The 20,675-nt window shown below is 45.8% G+C and overlaps 1 protein-coding gene across 3 annotated transcripts in view; it reads left to right on the forward strand.

Moving 5' to 3' along the window:
• Positions 1-20,675, forward strand: part of LOC110516717 (arf-GAP with Rho-GAP domain, ANK repeat and PH domain-containing protein 1) — a 112,202-nt gene that overhangs the window by 18,909 nt on the left and 72,618 nt on the right. For all 3 annotated transcript variants that reach the window (XM_036961242.1, XM_036961243.1, XM_036961244.1), the window contains one exon: positions 13,552-13,688. In XM_036961242.1, coding sequence (XP_036817137.1) covers positions 13,552-13,688 — 137 coding nt within the window. The remainder of the gene's footprint in view (positions 1-13,551; positions 13,689-20,675) is intronic.

The following is a 20,675-nucleotide window of genomic DNA, read 5'->3' on the forward strand; positions in this document are numbered from 1 at the left end:
ACGGGAAAAGTGTCCTCCATTCGCTATTTAAGTGCATAGATTTTTTTCCCACTGCCCCTGTTTCGAGACAGGTGCATGTTCATGATGCATTCTAAATCCAATAAACAGCATGAGCTGAACAGAAAACATGATTTAGTGTAGATGTGCCAACAGTGAATAAACGATAAGCTATGAAAACAGAGTCGCACACTCTCTATATATAAACTCCCAGTAACTTAAAACAAATCAGTAAATCATCAATGTTCTGTGCCTTCTTCAGGGTAATGTGAATCAAAACACATTTCACACATATACTAAATAATATATGTAAAGAGAAGAACAGTCTGATGGGTGACAATATTAGCCTATCACTTGTGAATGATGTATTATCACTTGATGCCCGGCTTGTGTGCAGTAAGGCAGCTTTGCGACTCTTTCAAATCCTAGACGCACACCTCATGTAGCCCAGCCCATAGACCTATATGTTTTGATAAGGTTAGTATCACACCTCATGTAGCCCAGCCTATAGGCCTATATGTTTTGATAAGGTTAGTATCACACCTCATGTAGCCCAGCCTATAGTCCTATATGTTTTAATAAGGTTAGTATCACACCTCATGTAGCCCAGCCCATAGTCCTATATGTTTTGATAAGGTTAGTATCACACCTCATGTAGCCCAGCCCATAGGCCTATATGTTTTGATAAGGTTAGTATCACACCTCATGTAGCCTAGCCCATAGGCCTATATGTTTTAATAAGGTTAGTATCACACCTCATGTAGCCCAGCCTAGTCCTATATGTTTTAATAAGGTTAGTATCACACCTCATGTAGCCCAGCCCATAGACCTATATGTTTTGATAAGGTCAGTATCACACCTCATGTAGCCCAGCCCATAGACCTATATGTTTTGATAAGGTTTGTATCATACCTCATGTAGCCCAGCCCATAGACCTATATGTTTTGATAAGGTTAGTATCACACCTCATGTAGCCCAGCCCATAGACCTATATGTTTTGATAAGGTTAGTATCACACCTCATGTAGCCCAGCCCATAGACCTATATGTTTTGATAAGGTCAGTATCACACCTCATGTAGCCCAGCCCATAGGCCTATATGTTTTGATAAGGTTAGTATCACAACTGAAGTGGCCAAATAACTTCTTCAAATGAAGCACATTAATCCGCTTTACAAGTGTAGAGCATAACTGACATACATAAGCAGCGCGTGAGTTTCAAGTTTGGGGAAGATCATTTTCACCATAAAAATGCACCTTTATAATAAAAGCATTACATACATAATCACATTTGTGGTCCCTTTTGAGAAGGGTGTTTTCCTGCTAATGGTACATTAGCGCTTACTGTCATGTTCACATTGCTGCACTTATAATGTGAAGAAATATCCTAATACTTTATCAACATTTTAACATAAACATTCTCATCTGTTGCGTCAGGCTCATTGCTTAAAACTGTTTTTTAAATTCTAGTGGTTGTATTAATTTGGGATCTATCGCAACCCACCACTGTCCCAGACTATGTTTGGGATATTTATTTCTCTCACAGAATAGAATAGGTCAACTTTTGTACTATGGGGAAAGTAGATGGACATAGGCTAGTGCTTTTGCTGTTCGTTAGGCCGACTCATCTTATTGGCTGACGAAAATTAACGAAAATTAAATGTGGACAGTTCTTCCAAAATATTGGTATTGGATAAGTGGGACATGTGCACTTGTAGCCTGTAAGAAAGACCCTATCAAGTGACTGAGAGCCATGTGCATGAGAGGTGCTTCGGTAAGCAGCCGGGAGAAGGGAATTCTAATTATTATATTCAGCCCAAGGGCACAACGGCCACTGGCCGCAAATGCCATGGATTTTATTAGGGGGCATAACGGCCACACAAAGGGGATGCAGCCGGGAAATTCGAGGCATTATCAAGTGCTTGTCAAATTGTGAATGAGAGACTGATGAAGTGTGTACAGCCTGATGAAGAGCTCATGCCTTTAATGAGACTTTTTTCATCATTAGAGTTGCATCATTCAGCCTTACAATGTATTAAAATCAAAACACATGGACCAACATTTTTATCACAACTGAAGTTACATAAATAACTCTAAATAAAGCAGATAGGAGGACCTGTTTCGTTGTTAACCGCTCAACACAGAATAGCCGCATGTGAGCACTCCCTGAAATAATTTGGAGAAAATATCCTTTCTATTTTATTCAGCTTTGCTCAATTGTATTCTTCATACTATAAATAATATAAAATAATGCCATGGAATTCAAAGCACATCTTGTCTGCTAAGTGAACTAGTGTAGCCCACAGCCATATGGCATAGCCAGATCAGGGCCAAACATAAGGATAACTCAGTATGCTGTTCTGTTCTTCTGAAATAGATTTTTATTCACATCATGTTTATTTTGACCTGTTTATGTTAAAAAAAACTCACAGACTCTCTCACTCACACACACACACACACACACACTGAATGGCACACCCTCACATTATCACCCCTGTTAGCCAGTGGGTGGGGTGTGTGCTGTTAAAAACAAACTGCCTGCACACAAGCGACAAGATGGACATTTCACTTGGGGAACCTTTTAAATTGGGCGGTTGTCATAGTAGCTGTTGTCATGAGCATGAGGTCCCTTTGGGGCCAGAGAGATACAATAGCACCCCACTGAGACCTAGGCTTCCAGAGCTGTTTGGCAGATACATTATCCTGTGAGCTGTTTGGCAGATACATTATCCTGTGAGCTGTTTGGCAGATACATTATCCTGTGAGCTGTTTGGCAGATACATTATCCTGTGAGTTGTTTGGCAGATACATTATCCTGTGAGCTGTTTGGCAGATACATTATCCTGTGAGCTGTTTGGCAGATACATTATCCTGTGAGTCTCTCACCAGGGCCAGAGCATGGCAAGGCAGAGCCTAGTGTGCAAGACTGGGCCCATATCCACAAACCATCTCAGAGCATGATCTAGGATCTGTCTTAATCAACTATCCTACTCTGAGATGCGTTGTGGATACTGGCTCAGTGGATACTGGCTCAGTGGATACTGGCTCAGAGCCTGGTGTGCCAGAGCAGGGACTCAGGGAGGGACTCGGGGAGGGACTCGGGGAGGGACTCGGGGAGGGACTCGGTGTACCAGTGATGTTCTTTATCTGTGTTGTTAGAGACTAGGAGTGCTCACCTGCAGCCCCCAGTACACAGTCTGGGCCCTGGCTGCCTGCTGTAGGGTTCACCTGCAGCCCCCAGTACATAGTCTGGGCCCTGGCTGCCTGCTGTAGGGTTCACCTACAGCCCCCAGTACACACTCTGGGCCCTGGCATTCTGCTGTATGGTTCTGCTGCAGTCCCCAGTACACACTCTGGGCCCTGGCTGCCTGCTGTAGGGTTCACCTGCAGCCCCCAGTACACACTCTGGGCCCTGGCTACCTGCTGTAGGGTTCACCTGCAGCCCCCAGTACACAGTCTGGGCCCTGGCTACCTGCTGTAGGGTTCACCTGCAGCCCCCAGTACACACTCTGGGCCCTGGCTACCTGCTGTAGGGTTCACCTGCAGCCCCCAGTACACACTCTGGGCCCTGGCTACCTGCTGTAGGGTTCACCTGCAGCCCCCAGTACACACTCTGGGTCCCGGCTACCTGCTGTAGGGTTCACCTGCAGTCCCCAGTACAAACTCTGGGCCCTGGCTACCTGCTGTAGGGTTCACCTGCAGCCCCCAGTACACACTCTGGGCCCTGGCTACCTGCTGTAGGGTTCACCTGCAGTCCCCAGTACACACTCTGGGCCCTGGCTACCTGCTGTAGGGTTCACCTGCAGCCCCCAGTACACACTCTGGGCCCTGGCTACCTGCTGTAGGGCTCACCTGCAACCCCCAGTACACACTCTGGGCCCTGGCTGCCTGCTGTAGGGTTCACCTGCAGCCCCCAGTACACACTCTGGGCCCTGGCTGCCTGCTGTAGGGTTCTGCTGCAGCCCCCAGTACACACTCTGGGCCCTGGCTGCCTGCTGTAGGGTTCTGCTGCAGTCCCCAGTACACACTCTGGGCCCTGGCTGCCTGCTGTATGGTTCCACTGCAGCCCCCAGTACACACTCTGGGACCTGGCATTCTGCTGTATGGTTCTGCTGCAGCCCCCAGTACACAGTCTGGGCCCTGGCATTCTGCTGTATGGTTCTGCTGCAGCCCCCAGTACACACTCTGGGCCCTGGCATTCTGCTGTATGGTTCTGCTGCAGCCCCCAGTACACAGTCTGGGCCCTGGCATTCTGCTGTATGGTTCTGCTGCAGCCCCCAGTACACACTCTGGGCCCTGGCATTCTGCTGTATGGTTCTGCTGCAGCCCCCAGTACACAGTCTGGGCCCTGGCATTCTGCTGTATGGTTCTGCTGCAGCCCCCAGTACACAATCTGGGCCCTGGCAGCCTGCTGTAGGGTTCAGTTGCAGCCCCCAGTACACAGTCTGGGCCCTGGCATTCTGCTGTATGGTTCTGCTGCAGCCCCCAGTACACACTCTGGGCCCTGGCATTCTGCTGTATGGTTCTGCTGCAGCCCCCAGTACACACTCTGGGCCCTGGCTGCCTGCTGTAGGGTTCAGCTGCTGTCCCCAGTACACAGTCTGGGCCCTGGCAGCCTGCTGTAGGGTTCAGTTGCAGCCCCCAGTACACAATCTGGGCCCTGGCAGCCTGCTGTAGGGTTCAGTTGCAGCCCCCAGTACACAGTCTGGGCCCTGGCAGCCTGCTGTAGGGTTCAGCTGCAGCCCCCAGTACACAGTCTGGGCCCTGGCAGCCTGCTGTAGGGTTCAGTTGCAGCCCCCAGTACACAGTCTGGGCCCTGGCAGCCTGTTGTAGGGTTCTGCTGCAGTCCCCAGTACACAGTCTGGGCCCTGGCAGCCTGCTGTAGGGTTCAGTTGCAGCCCCCAGTACACAATCTGGGCCCTGGCAGCCTGCTGTAGGGTTCAGTTGCAGCCCCCAGTACACAGTCTGGGCCCTGGCAGCCTGCTGTAGGGTTCAGCTGCAGCCCCCAGTACACAGTCTGGGCCCTGGCAGCCTGCTGTAGGGTTCAGCTGCAGCCCCCAGTACACTCTCTGGGCCCTGGCAGCCTGCTGTATGGTTCAGCTGCAGCCCCCAGTACACAGTCTGGGCCCTGGCAGCCTGCTGTAGGGTTCAGCTGCAGCCCCCAGTACACAGTCTGGGCCCTGGCAGCCTGCTGTAGGGTTCAGCTGCAGCCCCCAGTACACAGTCTGGGCCCTGGCAGCCTGCTGTAGGGTTCAGCTGCAGCCCCCAGTACACTCTCTGGGCCCTGGCAGCCTGCTGTAGGGTTCAGCTGCAGCCCCCAGTACACTCTCTGGGCCCTGGCAGCCTGCTGTATGGTTCAGCTGCAGCCCCCAGTACACAGTCTGGGCCCTGGCAGCCTGCTGTAGGGTTCAGCTGCAGCCCCCAGTACACAGTCTGGGCCCTGGCAGCCTGCTGTAGGGTTCAGCTGCAGCCCCCAGTACACAGTCTGGGCCCTGGCAGCCTGCTGTAGGGTTCAGCTGCAGCCCCCAGTACACAGTCTGGGCCCTGGCAGCCTGCTGTAGGGTTCAGCTGCAGCCCCCAGTACACTCTCTGGGCCCTGGGGACAGAGAGAGACCAGGCAGTTGGGTCTGTTGTAAATTAGATGTGCTTGATTAGCATGTCTGTGGGGGGAGTGTGTTGGCGAGGACGGAAGGGGTCATTTGTTTCTGTAGCTTAACGACGTCTGTTGAACGGATACAAAGAGGTTATATTTAGATCCCACACTACTTTTTTTTATATATATTTTATTTGACCTTTATTTATACAGTTTTTTCTCATTGAGATAATATCAGTTTTCCAAGAGAGACCTGGTCCAATAGCAGCAGAGGGAACAACGCTTCAGACAAAACAACTTACATACACTAACACAACATTAAACAAAACTATAAACACACATACAGTACAACAATTACATATTATGTTAAAAACACAAACATCTTGACTAAAAACAGCTGGCCTAAAAACAATTACACTCTTCTATGATATATACATCGATCAAGTGTTTAAACTCCACCAAAGAAACAAGATCTTCACATTTTAAAATGTTTGTTAGATAATTCCAGGACCATGGTGCTGTAACTAAAACTATTTCTACCATAACCTGTTCTAATGTTTGGTTCTGTTAGAAGTAAATCAGAATGGGACCGTAATTGATATTTATTTACTGACCTGACTAAAAAAGAACAGAGATAAAATGGTGTTTAAGCCCACAATATGACCTTATAAATCAGTGTATACCAGTGTTTAAGCCTACACAAGGTCAATGACGACCAGCCAACAGCGCTGTAGAGATCACAATGATGTGTTAGACATTTCTGATTTTGTAATGAACCTGAGGGCTGCATGATACACTGAATCAAGTGCTCTCAGGGTAGTGGCTGAGGCCTGGATATATATAACATCCCTAAAATCTAAAACTGACAGTAATGTACATCGTACCAGCTCCTTCCTGGCCTCAAAAGAAAAACAAGCCTGATGCCAGTAATGTACGTCGTACCAGTTCCTTCCTGGCCTCCAGAGAAAAACAAGCCTTATGCCGGTAATAAAATCCTATTTTCAGCTTGAGCTTCCTTATCAAGTTCTCTACATCCACAGTGAAGCTCAGCTATTCATCAACCCACACACCCAAATATTTGTACACTTTAACTTGCTCTATAGTGTGTCCAGCCAATTCATCAATGACATGATTTGTAACATGCCTGGCATTTGAAAATACCATGCATTTTGTTTTACCCGAATTTAGAATCAGCTTTAAATCATACAGATTCTGTTGTATGATGTTAAATGCTCTTTGGGCATTTTCAAAAGCTAAAGATAAACTACTACCACTTGAATAAAAGAACAGTATCATCTGCATAAAAATGAACATCCGCTGTTTCAATAAGATCCCCAATGTTGTTAATATACAAAATGAACAACAGTGGGCCCAAAATAGAACCTTGCGGAATACCTGAGCACACCTCTATGGACTCAGATTTACAACCATCCACCATTACACATTGTGTACGATTTGATAGGTAATTTATAAACCAATCTAGAGCCTGACCAGTAATTCCACAACATTGTAACCTTTGCACTAACACAGCATGGTCCACGGTGGCAAAAGCCTTCGACAAATCAATAAAAACACCTCCTCTCTCAGCCCCTCTCTCACCCCCTCTCCCAGCTCCTCTCTCACCTCCTCTCTCAGCCCCTCTCTCACCTCACCTCCTCTCCCAGCTCCTCTCTCACCTCCTCTCTCAGCCCCTCTCTCACCTCCTCTCTCAGCCCCTCTCTCACCTCACCTCCTCTCCCACCTCCTCTCTCACCTCCTCTCCCACCTCCTCTCTCACCTCCTCTCCCACCTCCTCTCTCAGCCCCTCTCTCAGCTCCTCTCTCACCTTATCACCTCTCTCAGCCCCTCTCTCACCTCCTCTCTCACCTCCTCTCCCACCTCCTCTCTCAGCCCCTCTCTCACCTCTTCACATTTCTCAGCCCCTCTCTCACCTCATCTCCCACCTCCTCTCTCAGCTCCTCTCTCACCTCCTCTCTCAGCCCCTCTCTCACCTCATCACCTCTCTCAGCCCCTCTCTCACCTCCTCTCCCACCTCCTCTCTCAGCCCCTCTCATCACCTCCTCTCTCCTGAGACCACATCCTCCTGTCCCCACCCCTCTGGACAGCCTGGGTATTGTGACCCCAGATCATAGGTGTATCTTAAACTGTATTCGGTGCTCTGGTCAACACACACCCCAGTGTGTGTGTGTGTCCGGTGCGGGTACATGTGTGTGCATGTCCCTCTGTCCCTCTGTCTGTCTTGTCAGTGCTTGACTTGGGAAGAGCTAACCAGAGCTGAGTCCTGACACCTCACATCTTCTACTGTTTGAACTCCTGCAGCTCTTATAGAATATCAGCTTAAACGTATTGTGACCTAAATATCAACAGTGCCGACACACATTTCAGTCCACGTCAAGCACTGCTTCTTGTTCTCTCTCTGTGTGACTGAGGGAGGGGGGGGCGGGGTTGCAGGAAGAGAAAAGGGGAACACTGTCAGTTTCAACATTACACAACACTCTCCGGGCCTGTGTATGAGTAGCTGTTGCTGAAATTATTTAACCTCACAGTCTTATATTAAGACTGCTGATACATTTGTAGACTGTAATTTATCTCACATTGTGCAGTGTGGTGGATGTATTTGTATGTGGTGGAGAGTTGGATGGAGATAGACTTGCCTGACGACTCAAACTGAAGCCTTCCGCTGCTCTGTCGTTCGCTACATACTTCAGTCTGAGACATTGAAGTCGTTTGTGGTGACGTCGAAATGAGGGGTGTTGTACAAAACCAAAGTCATCATCGGTTTCTGGGACCAATCAGGGGGTATAGAATGCATTTACATTCTGGAAATCGTCGGGGAGGTACTCCTATCCAGACTCATTGCGGAGAAGAAACATCCGTGGGCATGGCGTAGCGGTTGGCCCGGAGCAAGGAGATTGGGTAACCAGGCAAGGGAGTGAATCATTTTGGGGAGTGTGAGGGGTGTCAAAAGGTCTGGGCTGCTATGGTAACCAGTTGCCCTTCCAAGCCTCAGTGAGATTCCAAACGTAGCTCAGTCACACACTGGAACACTGACCACTAGTATGTGTGTGCGCGGGCGCGTGTGTGTGCGCGTGTGTGCGCGGGCGTGCGTGTGTGTGCGCGGGCGCATGTGTGTGCGCGGGCGTGTGTGTGCGCAGGTGTGTGTGTGCGTGGGCGTGCGTGCGTGTGTGTGTATGATGTAGAGGTATGTGATGTTTTGAGTGATAGTATGTCTCTCACTGGCCTCCCAGAGGCAGGTTTGGACATGATATGGAGAGAGGAGGAGAACACACCTAGCAGCAGAACTGTATTTATGTCAGTTAGATTTCAAACGGCAGAGTTCTACACCAGGGTTCTGTTATGGTTAGAGTTGAGGTTAGGTCGGCTGAGGAGAGAGAGATATGTATATTACAGACTTCCGCATGCCTTTCCCTCTCTCGACACTTGATTTCAGTGTTGTGTAGGGTGATACCAGGTTCTCTCTCTCTCGCAGACACACACGCCCGCTCACAGACACACACACTAGTGGTGTGTGTGTGTGTGTGTGTGTTTGTGTGTGTGTGTGTGTGTGTGTGTGTGTGTGTGTGTGTGTGTGTGTGTATGTGTGTGTGTGTGTGTGTGTGTGTGTGTGTGTGTGTGTGTGTGTGTGTGTGTGTGTGTGTGTGTGTGTGTGTGTGTGTGTGTGTGTGTGTGTGTGTGTGTGTGTGTGTGTGTGTGTGTGAGAAAAAGAAGAAAAAAAACCTGGTATCACCCTACACAACACTGAAGTGTCTGCTGTACGCAGATGACCTGGTGCTGCTGTCTCCCACTAAAGAGGGGTTACAGCAGCACCTAGATCATCTTCACAGGTTCTGTCAGACCTGGGCTCTGATCGTTAACCACAGGTTCTGTCAGACCTGGGCTCTGATCGTTAACCACAGGTTCTGTCAGACCTGGGCTCTGATCGTTAACCACAGGTTCTGTCAGACCTGGGCTCTGATCGTTAACCACAGGTTCTGTCAGACCTGGGCTCTGATCGTTAACCACAGGTTCTGTCAGACCTGGGCTCTGATCGTTAACCACAGGTTCTGTCAGACCTGGGCTCTGATCGTTAACCACAGGTTCTGTCAGACCTGGGCTCTGATCGTTAACCACAGGTTCTGTCAGACCTGGGCTCTGATCATTAACCTAAAAAAACTTTATATAATGATATTCCAAAAAAGGTCCGGAAATCAGGATGACAAATAGAAATTCTTTTTGGACACAGTTCTATTAGAACACACCAAAAACTACACATATCTAGGACTAAATATCAGCAACACAGGTAGCTTTCACATGGCTGTGAAACTACACATATCTAGGACTAAATATCAGCAACACAGGTAGCTTTCACATGGCTGTGAATGAGCTGAGAGACAAAGCAAGAAGAGCATTCTATGCCATTAAAAGGAACATCAAAATTGAAATTCCAATTAGAATCTGGCTCAAAATGTTTCAATCAGTTATAGAACCAATTGCTCTATATGGCAGTGAAGTATGGGGTCCAATCTCTATTAATGAATTCACCAAATGGGACAAACATCCAATTGAAATACTGCATGCAGAGTTTTGCAAGACTGTATTGCAAGTGCAAATAAAAACTCCAAATAACGCATGTAGAGCAGAATTAGAATAGAAAAAATAGCCATCAAATTTTAATTTTACTCAGACCTAAGAGAATATTTAATTCCCAAAATTATAATACAATACAAAGAATTTGAAACCTAAAAATCAAATATTTATTGGGTGAAAAGCCAAAATGTGCAGTTTTGGCAGCCAAATATGTCCTCCTGCCACAACCTGTTTTGTTTTGTCTTTCATACCACGTCATGTGTCTTCTCAGTCATGTTGACACTGGTCTACTACCAGGTCATGGGTCTTCTCAGTCATGTTGACACTGGTCTACTACCAGGTCATGGGTCTTCTCAGTCATGTTGACACTGGTCTACTACCAGGTCATGTGTCTTCTCAGTCATGTTGACACTGGTCTACTACCAGGTCATGGGTCTTCTCAGTCATGTTGACACTGGTCTACTACCAGGTCATGGGTCTTCTCAGTCATGTTGACACTGGTCTACTACCACGTCATGTGTCTTCTCAGTCATGTTGACACTGGTCTACTACCAGGTCATGTGTCTTCTCAGTCATGTTGACACTGGTCTACTACCACGTCATGTGTCTTCTCAGTCATGTTGACACTGGTCTACTACCAGGTCATGTGTCTTCTCAGTCATGTTGACACTGGTCTACTACCACGTCATGTGTCTTCTCAGTCATGTTGACACTGGTCTACTACCACATCATGTGTCTTCTCAGTCATGTTGACACTGGTCTACTACCAGGTCATGGGTCTTCTCAGTCATGTTGACACTGGTCTACTACCAGGTCATGGGTCTTCTCAGTCATGTTGACACTGGTCTACTACCACGTCATGTGTCTTCTCAGTCATGTTGACACTGGTCTACTACCACGTCATGTGTCTTCTCAGTCATGTTGACACTGGTCTACTACCAGGTCATGGGTCTTCTCAGTCATGTTGACACTGGTCTACTACCAGGTCATGGGTCTTCTCAGTCATGTTGACACTGGTCTACTACCAGGTCATGGGTCTTCTCAGTCATGTTGACACTGGTCTACTACCAGGTCATGGGTCTTCTCAGTCATGTTGACACTGGTCTACTACCAGGTCATGGGTCTTCTCAGTCATGTTGACACTGGTCCACTACCATTGCTTTAATAAATTGTTGTTCTGATTAATATTGTTGTTGTTGTTAATGGTAATCCCATGTCCACTACTACTATTATTATTGCTGTTGGTCTCACCATTTATTTACATATATATACACTGCTCAAAAGAATAAAGGGAACACTTTGTAACAACACAATGTAACTCCAAGTCAATAAAACTTCTGTGAAATCAAACTGCCCACTTAGGAAGCTACACTAATTGACAATACATTTCACATGCTGTTGTGCAAATGGAATAGACAACAGGTGGAAATTATAGGCAATTAGCAAGACACCCCCAATAAAGGAGTGGTTCTGCAGGTGGTGACCACAGACCACTTCTCAGTTCCTATGCTTCCTGGCTGATGTTTTGGTCACTTTTGAATGCTGGCGGTGCTTTCACTCTAGTGGTATCACGAGAGGGAGTCTACAACCCACACAAGTGGCTCAGGTAGTGCAGCGCATCCAGGATGGTACATCAATGCGAGCTGTGGCAAGAAGGTTTGCTGTGTCTGTCAGCGTAGTGTCCAGAGCATGGAGGCGCTGCCAGGAGACAGGCCAGTACATCAGGAGACGTGGAGGAGGCTGTAGGAGGGCAACAACCCAGCAGCAGGACCGCTACCTCCGCCTTTGTGCAAGGAGGAGCAGGAGGAGCACTGCCAGGGCCCTGCAAAATGACCTCCAGCAGGCCACAAATGTGCATGTGTCTGCTCAAACGGTCAGAAACAGACTCCATGAGGGTGGTATAAGGGCCCGATGTCCACAGGTGGGGGTTGTGCTTACAGCCCAACACCGTGCAGGACGTTTGGCATTTGCCAGAGAACACCAAGATTGGCAAATTCGCCACTGGCGCCCTGTGCTCTTCACAGATGAAAGCAGGTTCACACTGAGCACATGTGACAGACGTGACAGAGTCTGGAGATGCCGTGGAGAACATTCTGCTGCCTGCAACATCCTCCAGCATGACCGGTATGGCGGTGGGTCAGTTATGGTGTGGGGTGGCATTTCTTTGGGGGGGCCGCACAGCCTTCCATGTGCTCGCCAGAGGTAGCCTGACTGCCATTAGGTACCGAGATGAGATCCTCAGACCCCTTGTGAGACCATATGCTGGTGCGGTTGTCCCTGGGTTCCTCCTAATGCAAGACAATGCTAGACCTCATGTGGCTGGAGTGTGTCAGCAGTTCCTGCAAGAGGAAGGCATTGATGCTATGGACCGCCTGTTCCCCAGACCTGAATCCAATTGAGCACATCTGGGACATCATGTCTCGCTCCATGCACCAACGCCACGTTGGAACACAGACTGTCCAGCAGTCGGGGGATGATTTAGTCCAGGTCTGGGAGGAGATCCCTCAGGAGACCATCCGCCACCTCATCAGGAGCATGCCCAGGCGTTGTAGGGAGCCTAATTTTGACTTGTTTTAAGGACATTACATCAAAGTTGGATCAGCCTGTAGTGTGGTTTTCCACTTTAATTTTGAGTGTGACTCCAAATCCAGACCTCCATGGGTTGATAAATTTGATTTCCATTGATAATTTTTGTGATTTTGTTGTCAGCACATTCAACTATGTAAAGAAAAAAGTATTTAATAAGAATATTTAATTCATTCAGATCTAGGATGTGTTATTTTAGTGTTCCCTTTATTTTTTTGAGCAGTGTATTATATTTTATATCTAAATATTTATTTTTTATTTTGTTTTTGTTTTTCGATATGTTTACTTTGACAATGTCAATTGAATTTATTTGAATAGAGAGAGAGAGAGAGAGAGAGACAGAGAGAGAGAGAGTGAGAGAACAGAGACAGAGAGAGAGAAAGAGAGACAGAGAGAGAGAGAGAGAGAGAGAGAGAGAGAGAGAGAGAGAGAGAAAGATGAGAGAGAAAGAAAGATGAGAGAGAGAAAGAAAGATGAGAGAGAGAGAAGAGTGAGAGAGAGAAGAGTGAGAGAGAGAGAGAGAAGAGAGAGAGAGAGAGAGAGAGAGAGAAGAGTGAGAGAGAGAGAGAGAGATAGACTGGAGAGAGAGAAAGAAAGATGAGAGAGAGAGAGAAAGAAAGATGAGTGAGTGAGAGAGAGAAGAAAAGATAGAGAGACTGGAGAGAGAAGGAAAGAGACTGGAGAGAAAAGAGGATTGATAGACTCATGGCTGTTTTCTGTCTTCTACCGGCCCCTGGTGTCAACGGTAACATTGTGCCCCTCTCCCTTCCTCTGTCATTCTTCTCTCCAGCGATGCTCCAGTCAATGAGCCGCACCCCGAGCGAACTCCACCCCCCCCGCCTCGGACCAGGGTACACAACACACCAATCGAAGGCACACAGCCTGCTCTGCCAATGAGAAGAGTCCCCCAGCCACCGCCTGAAATCAGTGAGCATACTGAACCCCTCCCATCCATCCTTAGCCACACCCATTAACTCCCTGACCTCACCTCTTCCTGATTTAACCTCTAGCGTCGAGCAAACCCATATCCGGGAGCGTAATCATAGCCTCAAGCTCATTACCATAACGCAACGTTAACTATTCATGAAAATCGCAAATGAAATGAAAGAAATATATTCACTCACACGCTTAGCCTTTTGTTAACAACACTGTCATCTCAGATTTTCAAAATATGCTTTTCAACCATAGCTACACAAGCATTTGTGTAAGAGTATTGATAGCTAGCGTAGCATTTAGCGTAGCATTCAGCAGGCAACATTTTCACAAAAACAAGAAAAGCATTCAAATAAAATCATTTACCTTTGAAGAACTTTGGATGTTTTCAATGAGGAGACTCTCAAGTTAGATAGCAAATGTTCATGTTTTCCAAAAAGATGATTTGTGTAGGAGAAATTGCTCCGTTTTGTTCATCACGTTTGGCTAAGAAAAAACCCAGAAAATTCAGTCACTACAACGCCAAACTTTTTTCCAAATTAACTCCATAATATCGACAGAAACATGGCAAACGTTGTTTAGAATCAATCCTCAAGGTGTTTTTCACATATCTATTCGATGATAAATCATTTGTGGCAGTTGGGTTTCTCCTCAGTAGCAAACGGAAAAGTACTGCAGGTGGAGATTACGCAATAATTACGACGGAGGACACCAAGCGACCACCTGGTAAAGGTAGTCTCTTATGGTCAATCTTCCAATGATATGCCTACAAATACGTCACAATGCTGCAGACACCTTGGGGAAACGACAGAAAGTCTAAGCTCATTCGTGGCCCATTCACAGCCATATAAGGAGTCATTGGAACACGGCGCCTTCAAAATCTGGGGCACTTCCTGTTTGAAATTTCATCTTGGTTTCGCCTGTAGCATCAGTTCTGTGGCACTCACAGACAATATCTTTGCAGTTTTGGAAACGTCAGGGTGTTTTCTTTCCAAAGCTGTCAATTATATGCAGTCGAGCATCTTTTCGTGACAAAATATCGCGCTTAAAACGGGAACGTTTTTTATCCAATAATGAAATACCGCCCCCATTGTATTTGTCACATGCACCGAATACAACAGGTGTTCCTCTTACCGTGAAATGATTACTTACAAGCCCTTAACCAACAATGCAGTTAAAAATAAAGAGTTAATAAAATATTTACTAAATAAAAAAATGATCAAAAAGTAACACACAAAATGTAGATAACGGTAACGAGGCTATATACAGGGGGCCCCCTGGGTAACTGAGTCAATGTGCGGGTGTACAGGTTAGTCGAGGTCATTTGTAATGTGACTAGATAATAGATAATAAACAGAGAGTAGCAGCAGTGTAAAAACAATGGGGGGGGGGGGTCAATGTAAATAGTCCTGGAGGCCATTTGATACATTTTTCAGCAGTCTTTTAGCTTGGGGGTAGAAGCTGTTAAGGAGCCTCTTGGACCTAGACTTGGTGCTCCGGTACCGCTTGCTGTGTGGTAGCAGAGAGAACAGTCTATGACTAAGGTGGCTGGACTGTGAAGAGAAGCAGCCATTTTATATATCTTAGTATTATAATTTGCAGTGTCTTATATATTACACCTAGATATTGTATGTATGTACTGATATGTAGACTATGTATGACAGTTTAAATGTATTTCAGTCCTTGACTAATAATGTTCTGTACTATATATTATGTCATGTTTCATGTGAACCCCAGGAAGAGTAGCTGATGCTTTTAGAGTGGGGATCCTAATAAATACCACTAACTCCAATTTGACCTAACTAATATAAAAAAAAATATCTAGGTAAAGTTATGTCGACATGTGGAAGTGGTTTCTGACTTTGTCTCCTAGGAATTAGAGCAATAAACTGATATAACTGTTGTCTTGTTGTTAGACAGCTCATACTGTAGAATCTATTTATTCAAATGGATGCTTTATATCACTAATGCTGCTAAACCTGTCCTCTACTGTATTAGACCTGTCCTCTACTGTATTAACCTGTCCCTCTACTGTACTGTATTAGACCTGTCCTCTACTGTATTAGACCTGTCCTCTACTGTATTAGACCTGTCCTCTACTGTATTAGACCTGTCCTCTACTGTACTGTATTAGACCTGTCCTCTACTGTATTAACCTGTCCCTCTACTGTACTGTATTAGACCTGTCCTCTACTGTATTAGACCTGTCCTCTACTGTATTAACCTGTCCCTCTACTGTATTAGACCTGTCCTCTACTGTATTAGACCTGTCCTCTACTGTATTAGACCTGTCCTCTACTGTATTAGACCTGTCCCCTACTGTACTGTATTAGACCTGTCCTCTACTGTATTAGACCTGTCCTCTACTGTATTAACCTGTCCTCTACTGTACTGTATTAGACCTGTCCCCTACTGTATTAGACCTGTCCTCTACTGTATTAGACCTGTCCTCTACTGTATTAGACCTGTCCTCTACTGTATTAACCTGTCCCTCTACTGTACTGTATTAGACCTGTCCTCTACTGTATTAGACCTGTCCTCTACTGTATTAGACCTGTCCTCTACTGTATTAGACCTGTCCTCTACTGTATTAGACCTGTCCTCTACTGTATTAACCTGTCCTCTACTGTATTAAACCTGTCCTCTACTGTATTAAACCTGTCCTCTACTGTATTAGACCTGTCCTCTACTGTATTAGACCTGTCCCCTACTGTATTAGACCTGTCCTCTACTGTATTAGACCTGTCCTCTACTGTATTAACCTGTCCTCTACTGTATTAAACCTGTCCTCTACTGTATTAGACCTGTCCTCTACTGTATTAGACCTGTCCTCTACTGTATTAGACCTGTCCTCTACTGTATTAAACCTGTCCTCTACTGTATTAGACCTGTCCTCTACTGTATTAGACCTGTCCTCTACTGTACTGTATTAGACCTGTCCTCTACTGTATTAGACCTGTCCTCTACTGTATTAGACCTGTCCTCTACTGTACTGTATTAGACCTGTCCCCTACTGTATTAGACCTGTCCTCTACTGTATTAGACCTGTCCCCTACTGTATTAGACCTGTCCTCTACTGTATTAGACCTGTCCTCTACTGTATTAGACCTGTCCCCTACTGTATTAGACCTGTCCTCTACTGTATTAGACCTGTCCTCTACTGTATTAACCTGTCCTCTACTGTATTAGACCTGTCCTCTACTGTATTAGACCTGTCCTCTACTGTATTAGACCTGTCCTCTACTGTATTAGACCTGTCCTCTACTGTATTAGACCTGTCCTCTACTGTATTAGACCTGTCCTCTACTGTATTAGACCTGTCCTCTACTGTATTAGACCTGTATTAGACCTGTCCTCTACTGTATTAGACCTGTCCTCTACTGTATTAGACCTGTCCTCTACTGTATTAGACCTGTCCCCTACTGTACTGTATTAGACCTGTCCTCTACTGTATTAGACCTGTCCTCTACTGTATTAGACCTGTCCTCTACTGTACTTTATTAGACCTGTCCCCTACTGTATTAGACCTGTCCTCTACTGTATTAGACCTGTCCCCTACTGTATTAGACCTGTCCTCTACTGTATTAGACCTGTCCTCTACTGTATTAGACCTGTCCTCTACTGTATTAGACCTGTCCTCTACTGTATTAGACCTGTCCTCTACTGTATTAGACCTGTCCCCTACTGTACTGTATTAGACCTGTCCTCTACTGTATTAGACCTGTCCCCTACTGTACTGTATTAGACCTGTCCTCTACTGTATTAGACCTGTCCTCTACTGTATTAGACCTGTCCTCTACTGTATTAGACCTGTCCTCTACTGTATTAGACCTGTCCTCTACTGTATTAGACCTGTCCTCTACTGTATTAGACCTGTCCTCTACTGTATTAGACCTGTCCTCTACTGTATTAGACCTGTCCTCTACTGTATTAGACCTGTCCTCTACTGTATTAGACCTGTCCTCTACTGTATTAGACCTGTCCTCTACTGTATTAGACCTGTCCTCTACTGTATTAGACCTGTCCCCTACTGTACTGTATTAGACCTGTCCTCTACTGTATTAGACCTGTCCTCTACTGTATTAGACCTGTCCTCTACTGTACTGTATTAGACCTGTCCCCTACTGTACTGTATTAGACCTGTCCTCTACTGTATTAGACCTGTCCTCTACTGTACTGTATTAGACTTGTCCTCTACTGTATTAGACCTGTCCTCTACTGTACTGTATTAGACCTGTCCCCTACTGTACTGTATTAGACCTGTCCTCTACTGTATTAGACCTGTCCTCTACTGTACTGTATTAGACTTGTCCTCTACTGTATTAGACCTGTCCCCTACTGTACTGTATTAGACTTGTCCTCTACTGTATTAGACCTGTCCTCTACTGTATTAGACCTGTCCTCTACTGTATTAGACCTGTCCCCTACTGTACTGTATTAGACCTGTCCTCTACTGTATTAGACCTGTCCTCTACTGTATTAGACCTGTCCTCTACTGTATTAGACATGTCCCCTACTGTACTGTATTAGACCTGTCCTCTACTGTATTAGACCTGTCCTCTACTGTATTAGACCTGTCTTCTACTGTATTAACCTGTCCCTCTACTGTACTGTATTAGACCTGTCCTCTACTGTATTAGACCTGTCCTCTACTGTATTAGACCTGTCCTCTACTGTATTAAACCTGTCCTCTACTGTATTAGACCTGTCCTCTACTGTATTAACCTGTCCTCTACTGTACTGTATTAGACCTGTCCTCTACTGTATTAACCTGTCCTCTACTGTACTGTATTAGACCTGTCCTCTACTGTATTAACCTGTCCTCTACTGTATTAGACCTGTCCTCTACTGTATTAGACCTGTCCTCTACTGTATTAGACTTGTCCTCTACTGTATTAACCTGTCCTCTACTGTATTAGACCTGTCCTCTACTGTATTAGACCTGTCCTCTACTGTATTAGACCTGTCCCCTACTGTATTAGACCTGTCCTCTACTGTATTAGACCTGTCCTCTACTGTATTAGACCTGTCCTCTACTGTATTAACCTGTCCTCTACTGTATTAGACCTGTCCTCTACTGTATTAGACCTGTCCTCTACTGTATTAGACCTGTCCTCTACTGTATTAGACATGTCCTCTACTGTATTAGACCTGTCCCCTACTGTATTAGACCTGTCCTCTACTGTATTAGACCTGTCCTCTACTGTATTAACCTGTCCTCTACTGTATTAAACCTGTCCTCTACTGTATTAAACCTGTCCTCTACTGTATTAGACCTGTCCTCTACTGTATTAGACCTGTCCCCTACTGTATTAGACCTGTCCTCTACTGTATTAGACCTGTCCTCTACTGTATTAACCTGTCCTCTACTGTATTAAACCTGTCCTCTACTGTATTAGACCTGTCCTCTACTGTATTAGACCTGTCCTCTACTGTATTAGACCTGTCCTCTACTGTATTAAACCTGTCCTCTACTGTATTAGACCTGTCCTCTACTGTATTAGACCTGTCCTCTACTGTACTGTATTAGACCTGTCCTCTACTGTATTAGACCTGTCCTCTACTGTATTAGACCTGTCCTCTACTGTACTGTATTAGACCTGTCCCCTACTGTATTAGACCTGTCCTCTACTGTATTAGACCTGTCCCCTACTGTATCAGACCTGTCCTCTACTGTATTAGACCTGTCCTCTACTGTATTAGACCTGTCCTCTACTGTATTAGACCTGTACCCTACTGTATTAGACCTGTCCCCTACTGTATTAGACCTGTCCTCTACTGTATTAGACCTGTCCTCTACTGTATTAGACCTGTCCTCTACTGTATTAGACCTGTCCTCTACTGTATTAGACCTGTATTAGACCTGTCCTCTACTGTATTAGACCTGTCCTCTACTGTATTAGACCTGTCCCCTACTGTACTGTATTAGACCTGTCCTCTACTGTATTAGACCTGTCCTCTACTGTATTAGACCTGTCCTCTACTGTACTGTATTAGACCTGTCCCCTACTGTATTAGACCTGTCCTCTACTGTATTAGACCTGTCCTCTACTGTATTAGACCTGTCCCCTACTGTACTGTATTAGACCTGTCCTCTACTGTATTAGACCTGTCCTCTACTGTATTAGACCTGTCCTCTACTGTACTGTATTAGACCTGTCCCCTACTGTATTAGACCTGTCCTCTACTGTATTAGACCTGTCCTCTACTGTATTAGACCTGTCCTCTACTGTATTAGACCTGTCCTCTACTGTATTAGACCTGTCCCCTACTGTACTGTATTAGACCTGTCCTCTACTGTATTAGACCTGTCCCCTACTGTACTGTATTAGACCTGTCCTCTACTGTATTAGACCTGTCCTCTACTGTATTAGACCTGTCCTCTACTGTACTGTATTAGACCTGTCCTCTACTGTATTAGACCTGTCCTCTACTGTATTAGACCTGTCCTCTACTGTATTAAACCTGTCCTCTACTGTATTAGACCTGTCCTCTACTGTATTAGACCTGTCCTCTACTGTATTAGACCTGTCCCCTACTGTATTAGACCTGTCCTCTACTGTACTGTATTAGACCTGTCCTCTACTGTACTGTATTAACCTGTCCTCTACTGTATTAGACCTGTCCTCTACTGTACTGTATTAGACCTGTCCTCTACTGTACTGTATTAGACCTGTCCTCTACTGTACTGTATTAGACCTGTCCTCTACTGTACTGTATTAGACCTGTCCTCTACTGTACTGTATTAACCTGTCCTCTACTGTATTAGACCTGTCCCCTACTGTATTAGACCTGTCCTCTACTGTATTAAACCTGTCCTCTACTGTACTGTATTAGACCAGTCCTCTACTGTACTGTATTAGACCTGTCCTGTACTGTATTAGACCTGTCCCCTACTGTATTAGACCTGTCCTCTACTGTATTAAACCTGTCCTCTACTGTATTAGACCTGTCCTCTACTGTATTAGACCTGTCCCCTAC

The sequence above is a fragment of the Oncorhynchus mykiss genome, chromosome 24 (genome assembly GCF_013265735.2).
Source record: "Oncorhynchus mykiss isolate Arlee chromosome 24, USDA_OmykA_1.1, whole genome shotgun sequence".
NCBI classification, from domain to species: domain Eukaryota; kingdom Metazoa; phylum Chordata; class Actinopteri; order Salmoniformes; family Salmonidae; genus Oncorhynchus; species Oncorhynchus mykiss.